Source organism: Calidris pugnax, unplaced genomic scaffold (assembly GCF_001431845.1).
Source record: "Calidris pugnax isolate Ruff unplaced genomic scaffold, ASM143184v1 scaffold274, whole genome shotgun sequence".
NCBI lineage: Eukaryota > Metazoa > Chordata > Aves > Charadriiformes > Scolopacidae > Calidris > Calidris pugnax.
Window position 1 is genome coordinate 311,049 of NW_015091009.1, and position 14,420 is coordinate 325,468.

At 37.4% G+C, this 14,420-nt stretch overlaps 1 protein-coding gene across 1 annotated transcript in view; it reads right to left on the reverse strand.

Moving 5' to 3' along the window:
* ABCC4 (ATP binding cassette subfamily C member 4) overlaps nucleotides 1-14,420 on the reverse strand; it is a 151,388-nt gene that overhangs the window by 53,902 nt on the left and 83,066 nt on the right. The window contains exon 20 of the mRNA XM_014955633.1: nucleotides 12,662-12,741. Coding sequence (XP_014811119.1) covers nucleotides 12,662-12,741 — 80 coding nt within the window. The remainder of the gene's footprint in view (nucleotides 1-12,661; nucleotides 12,742-14,420) is intronic.

Sequence of the window (14,420 nt, forward strand, 5' to 3'; positions counted from 1 at the left end):
CCTTAATATTTGCTTGAGATCATGGCGAACTGTGTCCAATTGTTCTTTAACAAGTGACCTTATAATAAAAAGGGTGTTTTCTTTAATACATTGGCACTGCCGCTATTCTGTTGTATTTCAACAGCATCCTATCATCAATAATCTCTTACCCTGCAACGAGGGGGTAGAAATAGGCTTTCTGGGCACCCTGGGCCAAGAGGCTTAACTATCTTATGCAGGTCTCCATCCTAATAGCAGTTCTCAAAAATCACAGTCTATATGTTGTCTGAGACTCACAGATATTGATACTTTAGAAACATGCCTAATCAAGCTCTAGACTTTATGATTCTGCCAGACACTCAAAACACTCATCCTTTAGAGTGCCGCATTACATTCCTGCACCAATTGTTCTTTTTATAATAAATTACCTTCACTCATGTAAGAAGTTAGTTCCCAGGCCCCTTTGGCCACGGTAATGAGTGACTTCCAGCTAACACAGATTTTTCCACGGGAAAAGCAAGCTTTTATCAGAGTCAAAGCTATGCTCTCTACTTGCACATCTCCACATATAGCTCACGTTCGTACCCAGTGTAGATGAAAATCAATACTGTCACACAAAAAAAGGACAGTGTCAATACCCAATTCTCCTAAATGTCTGTGGACAAAATATTTTTCTATTTATAAGCAGTAAAAACTTGAGGAGGCCCTTTAATTTGTTTTTTCTCAAATGCTTTTCTTCTATTGCACATTGTGCCTACTTGAGTGCTCTCAGTGATTTGGGCAGCAAGGCCCAACTTTGCAATGAGGACCTATATAAAAGCAAGAGGTCTTCTTCTTGAGATTACAGTGAGTAAGTTATAACTTCACTCTGATCTCCTTATAAAAACAATACCAACAGTCAATGCATTTTGTTTTTCAGCAGTGCTAAGTTTGTCGTCATCTCCTGTAAATGTACACAGTCCCTGGCTACGTTCTTACACTCCTATCTTCCCAAGAAAAAAAAAGGCACACACACAAACTATTCACGTGAACTATAGTGCTCTTTGTACCATGACAAATATGTTATATCTTCCTGTGGAACACACCTCAGATGCCAAGCACAATTTTACATGGTAGCTTGAGGAAAGAGCATTAATCAGAGAGTGTAGAACATGCACACACACATGCTTTGCTTTCTCGACAGCTCTTGCTAGAACCTGCCTGAAACAATACAGAAAAATGTCTGGCACCACCCAAGCCCTCTCAAAGTTACTCTTCTTCTCAGGTAGCAGAAAGCATCCCTTTCCATTATATTAATTTAGGGGTTTGTGACTCCAATAACCCACCACCACCATCATAAAGTACAGTCACTCTGTTGGCTCTTCCACTCGCTTCAAGATTCCCAGAGCAATGCATTTTTATATCTCATCTATCAGTCTCTGCTGCCAAATAACTGATGGTTTTAAAGGAAAACAAAGAATGGCCTGACAGTTTCTGTTCCCCCCCTACCTCTTAGAAGCCATTTCCAAAACTTCTACCCAGCCATATAAGCCCAAGAGAGTCCTACTGAGCACAGACCTCAACGAAATCAAAACATTTGACTCAACAATGGGTACTTTTCTCTTTAGTGCTACTACAAATGGTGTATTTCCTACTTTGTTCCTAGTCCATACGTTTAGCACTTTATCAGCAGAAGATGATTCACCAATACTTGTCCTCAGTCTTACCCCACTTACAGCCCTCCTAAAAGGGGTTTTTCTTTCAGTGATAATTATTGCTTTCTTCCCACAGAAGAGGCACACAGACATAGAACAAAAAATTAAAAATCAACAAGCATCGCGCTGCTTTCAGGCAACAGATTGTAGGAGACAGATCGTACAAGCTGATACATAATGATGCAAAAAAAATGAGTAGTAAAAGGACTGGGAGAAGGGATAAGCCTTTTGACACCCCCAGTACCAAACTGTGAATGCTGGGGTGCTAAACAGGGAATGGACCACAGAAAGCAGCCAGGTTCTCATGCTCTCCCCAAATAACATCTCCTGTTGCTATTGCTGGAGAAGGACCACTGCCCTAAAATGGCCACTGCTGTGACCCTGCATGGCATTATTTAGTGTTCTTATGGTCTTCTCCATTAACTTACTTGCTAAAATACTGTCCACTGTTCCTGTGAGGAATTCCTCTGAGCTACTGATGATGTTACCACAACCTTTTCATCAATGCTGTACACATTTTTTCCCAGTTCTTCCAAATGTCTGGCAAAATATTGCTTACCACAGATGCTGCTGCCCCATACGTTATAGTTCTGCAAACTTTGTCTTTGAGCTATATGGACTTTCCTGCCTCAGGCCTCTAGTCCCTCGTGGCCACAATGCCAGAGCAGCTCCGTGCCCTCCCCAGGAATACCTCATTTTCAACTGCATGACCTTTTCCGCTCAGCCAAGTCTAATTGTTTTGCCAGAAGTCAATTCTGACTCTTTCAGCAACTTTAAAAGCTTTGTGCTGCGTTTGAACTGTGGGCTCTTCTGTTAAAAAAGAGTATCAGTTTTTCAGTAACATGGCTCTTCAGCCTTACAGCAGTTACAAGCTTTTAGGCATTTTAATGTTTGTTCTTGCTATTTAAAATACACTATTCATATATTTATTTTTAGGTGGAATGAAGTACTACTTGTATTTCTCTAAGTTCCACAGTGGCCCTAGTTAAATGAAAACTATGAAAAGTACTAAGGACTACAGCATCAGCCATTCTAAGAAATAAAACTACATTTTCTTCCTTTCTGGCTGTGCTCTTTCATAGCAGACATGCAAAAAAAATGCTTTTTAGTACATCTCTGTTCTCCCCACCCCCCCAATTTCTCCAGCGCTTTGCCACTTCGATAGGGCTATAAAATACTATTCTCCTATTCAAAAATAAACTCTTGACTCATAATTCCTCAGTACTACATTCTACTCAGTGATCACTCAGCTCCAGGAAGCTTAACAGCGGCCTCACGCTTTCAGCAAACATATTTTAACTAATCAGCGCCAGCCTCTCACCACCACCATCAGGTTTCACCCAGTTCAGCCGTTCTCCACAGATGCAAAACTCAGCAGCATCTAGAGAAGTAAAAAGAAACTTCCTTGGCAGAGAGCAAGCATTACTTCCTGTGGTAAGCACACGCTCATTCATCATTTGTTAGAAATACGCTCCAAGACCATCAGGAAGACTTTTCAGAAGTTTATTTATCACAAACCATCAACAAAGATACACTTACCAAAGTAACTGATACCAGGTCTGACCTAAAAATCCAGACTTTCTATCGGTGAGAAAAATGAAAAAATTTTTTTCTCAGTATTACATTATGTTTAACAGAAGGATGGACAGCTGAATCGGGTACCAAAGCCAGCACATTTTCAATTTTAGAAAGGAAGATCTAAAACAATTATTTTAGCATACAAGTGACTTTTTCATAGTAAGAGAGTTCTGGTTATTTGAACATTAGACTGATTTCAAAATCCGTAAGAAAAACAGAAAGAAGAAAGTTACTGTGGAAGAAAATACAATCACTCAGCATCCTACTTCTCCACAGTGCAGGAATAGCTATTATTGAGCCCTTGAAAGAGCCTTTCTTCACACACTGATTTTTACTGTTTCAAGAATGCAATCCAAATAAATCAGTTTTTTAAAAAGATACAAAACCATCCTGTAACGTAGATGTAACACAAAGAGGTATAAGCTTCCCAAAGACACATGACATTCACTTCCCACCTGAACTCTCATCATTTGCTGTATAAAACTGCCCACACTGAAGCCTCTACTTTTTGAAGAACAAATTCATCCAGAGTTTTCAGATCAGCTGCAGAGATGACCAGGCAGCCACAGTATCAGCTTCAGCACGGAAGAAGCTCTTATGTTCTACATGAGATGAACACATAACCCTGGCAGCACATTTCTAAGAGATGCAGTCTTTTTTTTGCTAAAGATAATTCCTTGTCCCACATGTTTGTTTTGGGCATAAATATGCATAATGATTTAACACACACACACACACACACGCCAGCTATATGGCTTAGTAATTCAAATTACTTCCAGGTTTCTCCTTCCTTCTTGAATCAAAAGCGAAATCTCCAGTCCTTTTGCCGAACAGTGAAATCCTAATTTGTTTGTAAGCACACATTGTGCTATCTATAGTATATCAGTAGTTTAAGGCAATCTAGAAGATTTGTACTTATCACCATTTGGAACAGGATTGTTACACTCAATGACTGACAGCAGAATTAAAAGATTTCTAGCTACTGTGAAGTGTTAGAAATGTTAATGATCTTCAGAAGTCTTAAAAATAACCATCAGTTTGAGCTACCCATATGGCTTAGTAATTCAAATTACTTCCAGGTTTCTCCTTCCTTCTTGAATCAAAAGCGAAATCTCCAGTCCTTTTGCCGAACAGTGAAATCCTAATTTGTTTGTAAGCACACATTGTGCTATCTATAGTATATCAGTAGTTTAAGGCAATCTAGAAGATTTGTACTTATCACCATTTGGAACAGGATTGTTACACTCAATGACTGACAGCAGAATTAAAAGATTTCTAGCTACTGTGAAGTGTTAGAAATGTTAATGATCTTCAGAAGTCTTAAAAATAACCATCAGTTTGAGCTACCGATGTGAAAGGTTGCAATAATTCTTAATAAGAATGACAAACATTCCCAATTTGGCACCAAAAGCAGAAGCAGTATATATAGAAAGACAGACCAAAAAGAAAATGAGAAAGCTGCAGAACATAAGTTCACTTACATCTGACTATTTCTTCGTTCTCTTTCACAGGAAGAAAAGCAAACAAGAAAATACTTTCCAATAGATATAAAGAGCCCCAGACAAAAGGAATCTCTCTCTGGAACTTTTACAAATTCCACCTTAACCAAAGTTGGGGGGGGGGCCACAAGATTTCCAAACCACAGAGTATGGGGGCACTGGATTTCCACAGAATTATCTTGCTTTCTAGTTGGTGAAAATGTATTGAGAGTAATCTGATGAAGAAAACAGAGAAGCCAATTTGGAGAAGAGCTGATTTAAACCTGATTGAAATTTTGTATTTACAGGTTTCAGTCCAATATACCAAAAAACTACATGAACAACTACATTTTTGTCTTCCTACCACTAAGTCACAATCTGTTCAAAGTGCCAGAGAAATGGAGAGGAAAACTGCATCTCACAATGCTCATATGCTCTAGAAAAAGAAATTAAGAACACAGAATTCCAGTACGTGAAAGTTACCTTTATTTTTCCATGTTCTATATTCAAAACACTAATATTCCACATTTTGTGGAGAAAATGGAAAGAACAGCCCAGTAACAAATGTATTATCTACACTTACCATACAAATGGGGAAATATAAAAACTAAAAAGGAAGGAGTTAAGAAAAACAAGAAAAGCATAAAAAAGTTAAAGAAAACACACAAGACAAGCAAGACGACAAAAAGGTAATGATATCACATTTTTCAGTATTACTTTATCTTCTTTCCCATGTTAGATAAGGGGCTAATGGTGTTAATCTTAAAATCTTATTAATATTAGGTAAATACAAACCCTGAAATATTGAAAAAGTTACATTATGTTCCCCCACAAATTATTTTTGTTACCGCAATATCTGTTGCCTTGACACTAGTTTGTGGAGAATGACATGCAATACCTGTTCTTATAAAAAATCTACACACTAAAATGAATAGGAAAAAAAAATAAAAATGGGGTGAGGAAAAGGATTGGGCTGGATTCCATACAACTGCTACAGGGAGAACCGACCTTTAGCCTTCCCTAGAAAACCGAGGTCCACGTATAAACAGGGGAATACACCTATTAGCAGTGACTCCAGACTTCACATATTTTATCCTTATACACATACCATCAATCTGAGTAAATACACAGTCCACATGATGTAAGACACTCATCCTTACATTCAAAGGAATGTGATGACAGGTACAGAGTAAAGACCAGCAATAGCTTGGGCATAGATTATCTCCACTGCTGGCCACCATCAACAAGACTAATTGGCTACTGGGATTTAACAATCAAGGCATTCAAGGACAGAGGAATGAAAGGTCAATAAAGAACTGCATTATTTAGACAAGTGTCTGTGCTAAACTCACAACTCCTGCATGTTCGTCTTGGAGACACAAGTGCAACCCAAGCCTCCTCTTCCTCCTCAACCTCCCACCCCTCCTTTTGTTTTGGGGGGGTGGGAGGGGGAGAAGATGGGATGATGATGACCAGGCAGCCAGGATGAACAATTTTTTGTTTGTTTTTTAACACTACAGTGTATAACCCCTTTTTAATGCAAAGAAAATAGCAAAACTGAGAGCTCATAGAAATATCAAATTACTTTAACAAAAATTAGGTTTTTCTCATAATGATCATTTTAACCTTTTCCAAAATTAGAGCTCACAAGTAACCAATCAAAATATACATATTCCTAATATTTTACTTAAAGTTTTCATTGGTCTTTCATTATGCACTAGCAAGATACACTGCAGTATGCATCTCATGAATGTGCAGTTAGAACATCAGTTCCCCAGAGAAAAAGTTCCGTCAGATTTCAGCAGTCAAGTGCCACCAGGTAATACTTTTTTAAAATTTTTTAGTTGCCATTTAAACCCCAGCACAGCTGTAGAATCTTATGATCTAACTATGAAGCAAAACTACCAGTATTCAGCAGAAGAGAAGACAAAAGGTGTCTCCAAGATACAGGTCTGCTCTACGTATCAGGCTAAAGAGAATATGCTGACATTTAACAAAGATCCCACCTCCGGTTGTTGTCTCACAACATATTTATGATCATATTTTAAACGCACACACGCAAACACCCAGAGAGAACTATTCTTTAATGAATAAAAACATCTCTTAAAACTCACACATCCGTAAATACAAAACCTGGCTAAACTGGAAAAAAACAACACAACAACCCCCCCAGAACCCCACCTCTCTCAGAAATCACAAAATAACAACGTCATTGTTAGACTAAAAGATCCTGGAATTCCTTCTACACACTTTCCCTGACATCTTCACACAATAAAATGCAGGGGTCAGTGGTACTGAAACAAGGAATGGCAGTTCCACTCTTGTGCACATACGAAAGCAAGTGACCCAAGCTATTATTCCAGTCTGAGGCACTTTTTGTTCCTAATATCCAGATGCAGCAGCTTTTTATTTTTTTTCTTTCATTTTTCCTTTTTTTTTTTTTTGGTAAAGAAATGACTGTGGACACCTCCTTCACATTTTCCTTTTCTTCAGCATTTTCACTTCATAAAGCTGCAGTCAATGTGTTTTGTGTGTGGTGAGAAGGGAATGGCACATTCAGTGGTGGTCTCAGCCACAGCCTACATTGGTGGCTCAAGTAGTCTCAGGATTAGGTCTTTGTGTGTGATGAAAGGATATGAAAAGTCAGTTATTTAAACTCAGTCAAGCTGTTGATTTTGGGGAGGAAAAAGGTTTTGCAATTCAGTTTTCCTCAATAAATCACTGCCCTTTTCCAAGGGCAGCTGCAGATAGTTCACATGTTCGCAGTGTTCTCCAGAAACAAAACAGATCATGATTTTTTTCCCCCCTCAATCCAACATAGGGTAAGAAATCAAAATGAAAAGGCCATCACATTAAGTTACTCAAATTCACTAGAAAATAAAGCCGAAAGTCAACTCTGTTAACAGGTAATAGGATCACTGAAGAATTAAAAGGACAAGGAACTACACAGAAGACAGCCCGTTTAAAATTTATCACAATAATTAACAAAACCAAAAGAAAGTCTGAAATATATTTCACCATCCACTGTATTCAATCAGTTTACAGATAAAATTTTCACCCAGCAGTTTATCAGTTTGAGTACTCATCATGCATCACCTGAGAGCACAGTTTAATGGTGTTAAACTTCTGCAGAACTCTCTCAAGTCAAAGTGAGATTTGGGTACTAAAACCAAGCCTCTGACGAGCTCTCAAAAATACAGCATCCAAAATACTGGCCACTTAGGAATATCTGGGCTAATGTGCATAAAATACTATTAAATAGATTGGATTCTTAATTCCTAATATGTCCTCATTAAATTCTTTTATTCTATTCCTTGGCTGACCTTTTCCCAAATTAGTACAGTGTATTTTATTAGTGCTGCATTGAGCTAGACATTGCTATGCATTTTAACCACGGCATTTTAAACTACCAGCTCTTACATCTACCAGTGAAGCCCACATCAACAGAACCTTGTACTCCCACTGAGCTTAAGGCAGGAGAAGGAACAACAGTTGGTTATAACAGTGAGTAAATCAGCTGGTGTTTTCAGAGGAGCTTAAGAAAATTAAGTAACAAAATCCCAGTCATTTTAAATGGCACCTGACTTTCTTAAGTCCCTTATTTAGAGGATGATCAAATTCATAACAACTAAAGCAAGCATTTCTGCAATTATTTGTGTTTGGGTTGCTCTTTGAGGCTGCTGTCAAGCCTGCCCTCTGATGAAACTAACAAATAAATAAATCATATATATCTCTAAACCAAATAGATGTTTAAATTCTCTTAGAAAGTTTTAAAGCCCTTTAATGGCCTTCACACGAGCAGTCTTTACCTGAGGAGACTGTAGCTTAGTTGGAAAATACCTGCCAAAAATACGTAACTCAGGATAGGAAAAAGAAACTGAGGCTAAGGAGGCTAACAGCACTAAGGCAAGTAATTAAAATGTGCAAGCTCACCAACAAAAAATACACCATCTTCACCAAACAAGTTCATTCAGCTTCTTGACCATCTGAATCAACCTACAAACATTAATTACTGATTTTACAAACATATTTAGTAGAAATGTCACAGTGAACATAGCATTGCTTTCTATTTCATTTTTTAGGAGAGTTGGTCTTGAACCTTATGGCCAGGCAGAGTCCATTGCAGAAGATAAGGCTCAGGCTTAGACTGCAGACTGTAAAGTTCATTTTTTACTTTAATGAGCTTTGAAATGAAATGTAAATGTACAATTAAAGGTGCCTCATCTGAAGTGCCTAACTTAACCTTTGGTTTTTTTCCATTTCTGTACTTCACATCTACCCAGAGTTTTGTTCAACAGCCATTTAGCCAGACTGCCTTAACACATGTTCTTATAAAAAAGATTATTTTGTATTTAGAAATCTTGGGGATACAGCAGTAATTTCTACGAAAAGATGGTCAAGTGCACTAACATGGCATGTCTCATATGCTGCTAATATTTTTATGTTAAGAAGAAAAAAATTACTGCCTCCTCCTAGTGAGGTCTGTCCCTCCTGCCCCTAATCTCTCCAAAGACAGGTGTGCTGCATTTGGATGCACTTAAAACCAAAGAAAGAAACTTTATACGCAGTGAGAGTTGCTAATATGGGAACTATTGGAAAGCAACAGTTTTGCAAAATCTAGCCTGGTTTTCAGAAGAGTACACAAAGGTTTATGATGCCTTTCTGTGCTTGCCACATACCTTTTATTTTTGATTTAACAAATAAGTTTACACTAACTGTCCATTGTCTCGAAGAGAACTGAACGTTTCCTCTTCATCAACTCAATGAAAGATGTAAAAAATCCAACCATTTCAGTTTAAGGAATTAATTTTCATCCCATATAGCTGTCTAGACTAATCATGCTCATTATGACTGTAGTGCAGTGTATAAATCTTATTAGGCACTCTAAAAACAACATTAGGAATTTTTAGCATTGCCTTAAAATCTGTACACAGTGTAATTACAAAATTCTCAAAACCAGTAGATTTTATTTATTTATTTATTTAGAGGTATTCAAATGGGCTCATATCGTAGCTTTTGGGTGTCCAATCACATTGTGTTTTATTTGTGCAGAAATTATACACTCACTTGCCAATATAGCAAAAAGGGTGGAATGCTTCACAATGATCCTAGAAGTAACTCAGAAAAAGGACCACTTCTTCAATGCAAATCCGCTCAAGAAAAGCTTCTACACACAAAGTAAGATGAACCAGTTACTGCATTGTTTATTAAGTTTCACTTGATTCTTCCTGACAACCATTTAAACAATGAATGTTGGGAAATGTCTCTCAAAGAATCAACAACAATGGCTGGGATCAGAGCTTTTATATTTAGCTAATACTGTTTTTAGAAAGGAGAAAATATTTCTTCCTGAAGGGATTATAGGAAGTCTTATAAAAGACACCTGCAAACAAAACAAGTGACAAAAGATCTCTATCATAATTGATAACAGTTATCCTTTGTAAAAATCTGTGTGTCTTCAGAAATAAGTATCATATCTTTGCTATTGAATTTCAAAAGGCATCTACTAACCAACAAGCTTGCCGATCAAGAATAGTAAGTTTTAGAAAACCTGCCAAGAAGGAAGTGCTTTTGTATCATGGATAGCAGCGCATTATTAATCAACAGTAAGTTCCTAAATTTTCTTTTCTGATGCCAAACAGAACAGGCAGGCTTTGAAAGACAGTATCTTTTTAATAGTGTACTGGACACGTAACATCTACCTTATTTTTTTGAAAAGGAGACGTTTTCACTTAAAATACAAACTGCAGAATTTGACAAATCATTCAATAGCCAATTTAAAAGACACGCACAAAGTAATCAACATGAGGGGAAATGTTTACAAAGTGTGGTTTACAGTAGGAGCTTGAAAGAAGAAAACAATCACATCTCAAGCAACAGCCTTCATTCTTTCATCCCAGACCAGTTAAGTTTTGGTAAGCATATGCTGCCTAAAAGGATCTATACGTTGGTCAAGTAACTAGGTTTTCCAATTTGCTAGCAGATGATTTGGTCCTCTGTATGTGCCAGGCATACAGGCTGCTCCAAGAGAAGGCTAAGGAAGGAGCTAAACCAGTTGGTTCCCTCAGAAAAAGAGTGTCATTCTCAAGACAGTTTGCTTCAGGGTCCTCTCCCAAAAAGAAGCATGGACAAGACCACACCAATTTTGGCTCCCTCTGCTTACGCAGACTTCTCAAATGTTTTCCCAGCAAATTTTACATCCTCAGACAACCCCACATGCCTTTAAACCACATGCCAGGGCATGCAAAACACCCACTCAGTTTCTTGCTTACAAAAACACCGTGCAAGTGGGCTGCAACACAACTCTCAAATTATCGTACATGCACGGAACTAAGGAAAAGGGTTAATCATTTTATTTCAAGATGATGGGACGCAGAGGATGCTCTGGCCATAAAGCAGTATAAACATACACAGCGCAGTCTGCTCTAAAGGGGGAGAAACCAATGTAAATACAAAGCCTTTTGCATTGCTTGGTCCAATGGCCAAGGAACACTATGTAAAATAGATGGTTTCAACTTTGTGGACATAAATCCTATGCTAAGAGAAGAGGATAAGGATTGCAGGACAACCTGAGCTTCCAGCCAAAAAGAAAGGCACCCAGGTATTGTCCCAAGAGACCTGAAATAAAGTAAGCGATTCTGTCTAATAAGACAGTTAATGAGACTGACAAAAATTTGGAATCTGTATAAACAGTAGAAAACAAGTAGTATATTATAGAAAGATGTTTATATTGCAATTTCAGGAAAGAATTTGTCAGGGCCTTAAAAACTCTTGAATTCAGATATTCTTAATGTTCTGTATAAGCCACCTCTCTAATTCACAAAAAACCCCAGATGCTTTAATTGATAGGTAAAATATATCACCTTCCTTTCTTTCCCAAAATGACACGTGGCACTGTAATGCTTTGAAAAAGATATACACACCTAAACTTCAACAACTTCACTAAACTAGGAAAAAGACTTTATCTTAAGAAGTGTTTTTACTAACTCCTTGGAATATTTTTTTCCCTATTTTCAAGAGTTTAGATTAAACTGCTCAACCCCGAATGTCGTTGATTCACTTTCAAAGAAGTCAAAACAAGGTTTAGATCCTGAATAAGTTGTCTCTAAGAGATGAAGCAAAGTTAGCAATAGCACCTTAAGAAACATTTCTGACTTGAGCATGACAGGTCTGATACACTAAGTGGAGCCAGATGATCCACTAAGTCATTTCTTTCTCTAGTCTCCACAGTTCTGCGTGTTCTGTGACTCATGTTATTTTGATACAGTACGATCAATTTTTTTTACAGCTTTATCCTTCTGCAATTTTTTACAAGGAGGATTAATAGCAACTGCAACAGAAGAATTACCTTGATGTCATATATAATCCTTTATCCTTTCATCATCATCAAAATCTCACTGCTTTGTCCATCTTTCTTGTCTGCAGCAACTTATTTCACTTGTTCCTATTAAGGCTATTATATTCACCCTATTACTACTAATCTTTTCTTTGTAAATAGCCACACCTATTTTAATCCAAAATGGTGTGGTAAGCATTTGATTCTTTGTGGAAGTAGACACGTAATTAGGTTAATCTGTGCTATCTTTTCATGTGAGTTGATTGTTTCTTTACTATGGACATATTTCTTATAACAGCAATAAGCTTGCCAGATTGCTTGGAGGCAAATCAGGAGCAATTTACCAAGCATGTAGCTACTATGAACTGAAATCTTGACATAATAGCAAGCTGTGTATAGCCACTCCTACCTGCCAGTTATTACTCATGTTAGCTTTTTACTGACACATTACATTTCAACCGCACCTTTCTTTCACAAACAAGTACTTCGATTCAGCTCAGCTACATCTGTGACAAATAGCTGGTCCTCACCAAAGCATACAGGAATCTAAATTCAGAATGCACTGCAGAGGTCTTTGACAGCAGCAACCGAATTACCTGCACGAAGTCCAAAAACGTCAGTGGAAGCAAGTCATCCAGGTGGCCAATATCTTTGGAGAAACGATTTAAGATTCTTCCTACAGAAACAGGGTTGGAAAAGAAAAAGAAAGTAAATATAATGCCTTAAAAGATCAAAATATCTTAAGCACATAATGTTCTACCATTTTAGTAACAGCTAAAAGGAAACAACTGGAATCTGAAGATAAAAAGACACTTTTTGAAACCACCATGAAGGGAATCTCTTACAACCACTGCAATATATTTTGAAGACAAATACACTTTTATGAACTTTTTTCACCCGAATATAGAACCTTTACTTAAACTGCTAGGATAAAAATAAAATGGGCTTTGAAGATAATAGTTTGATAGAATTTAACAGGTGAAACACACATGCTTTGTATGCTCAACATGTGTAGGTAAAGGTTTACAGTTCAGACAACTTAATGCAAGTTTCATCAAGTAACATCAGCCAGAATCTGCTCCCATCACTGACTGAAACTCACTAGTGCATGCATGTCCCAGATAGATCATAGCTGATCTAACTGATCCTTTTCACTATTTCTGTTCCCACCCCTTCACCATTATACATGGCTTCAAATTGCAGGGGTTTCGGAAATAAAATCTGAGCTAGATTTGCATTCATGCAGCCTTACGTTTATACTTATTCAAAACCTTGACAATACCGATCTTTATTAAAGCTAATAAAACAATTTTTAATCTGCCGTCAGTGAAGCATTCACACTTCTCTATTTTCCCAAGTTCTACTTGAGTGGAAAAATCAGTTACAGCAAGAGTTCTTTAATAATTGAAGTCACAACACTGCCACCCATAAGTGGATTAGCATCTTTCTCTATTAATCGATATCTCTACTCACCAGGAAAGAAACGAAGCTAAGGATGGGAACCTGGCCTTTTTTTAAGGTGTGTAATGCCTGTACATGCATTCACATTGCTTTTTTATCTACATATATCTTGATTCAATTATTACTTCTAACTGGTACAAACACATTCAACTGCATTGGCAACAAAAGACTTTTCTTCTTTTCAAAGGAGCTCATTAAACTGAAAGTAGTTAAGTTTAAAGTTTCCACGGAGTACGTTGGAGACGTAATTCAGCGATAAGAGATACTGAAGTAATTTCTGTAGCAACATTTTTCTGTTCATGGCTGTCTCACAATTACGAATTTCGTTGCATAATATCAATTTCTTTTTTTAAGGGAATTTCTGTTCCACACTAAGCAACATGCAAAACATCTTCTCCTCAGCCCTGGGACACGACTCCAAAGATAAATACTGGTGGAGAACAGCTTGTTCTGTAGTACTTTACTACCAAAAGTTACTTTGGCAGACAACAGTAGAATTCATCCTATTTTTAAGCGTCGCACACAGAGGGGAAGGGTATATAGCAGCACAAGACTCAGCAAAATCTCCTCCATCCATTTCTACTGGAAATGGAAGCTGGGGATGTTCCCTTTCACTTATTTCATGTTGGGATAGATACACTAGAAGGAACTCCAAGACAATTTTTTTTTTTTTTTTAAATTTCCTTTTCCTGTGATTTCCTTACATGGAGACTAGCTGTGGAAGAGTGATCTAGCACATATTGCATGCATGCTGTAGCTAAGACTTCTTAATATCCCTAAATATCACAGTCCAGGTTATTTTCAAATGAACAAAGACTTCACTGGCAAAAAAAAAATAAATAAAAATTCAAAGAGGTTAAATGCTTCCTTCTGACATAGCTTTCCTTAGTGGCC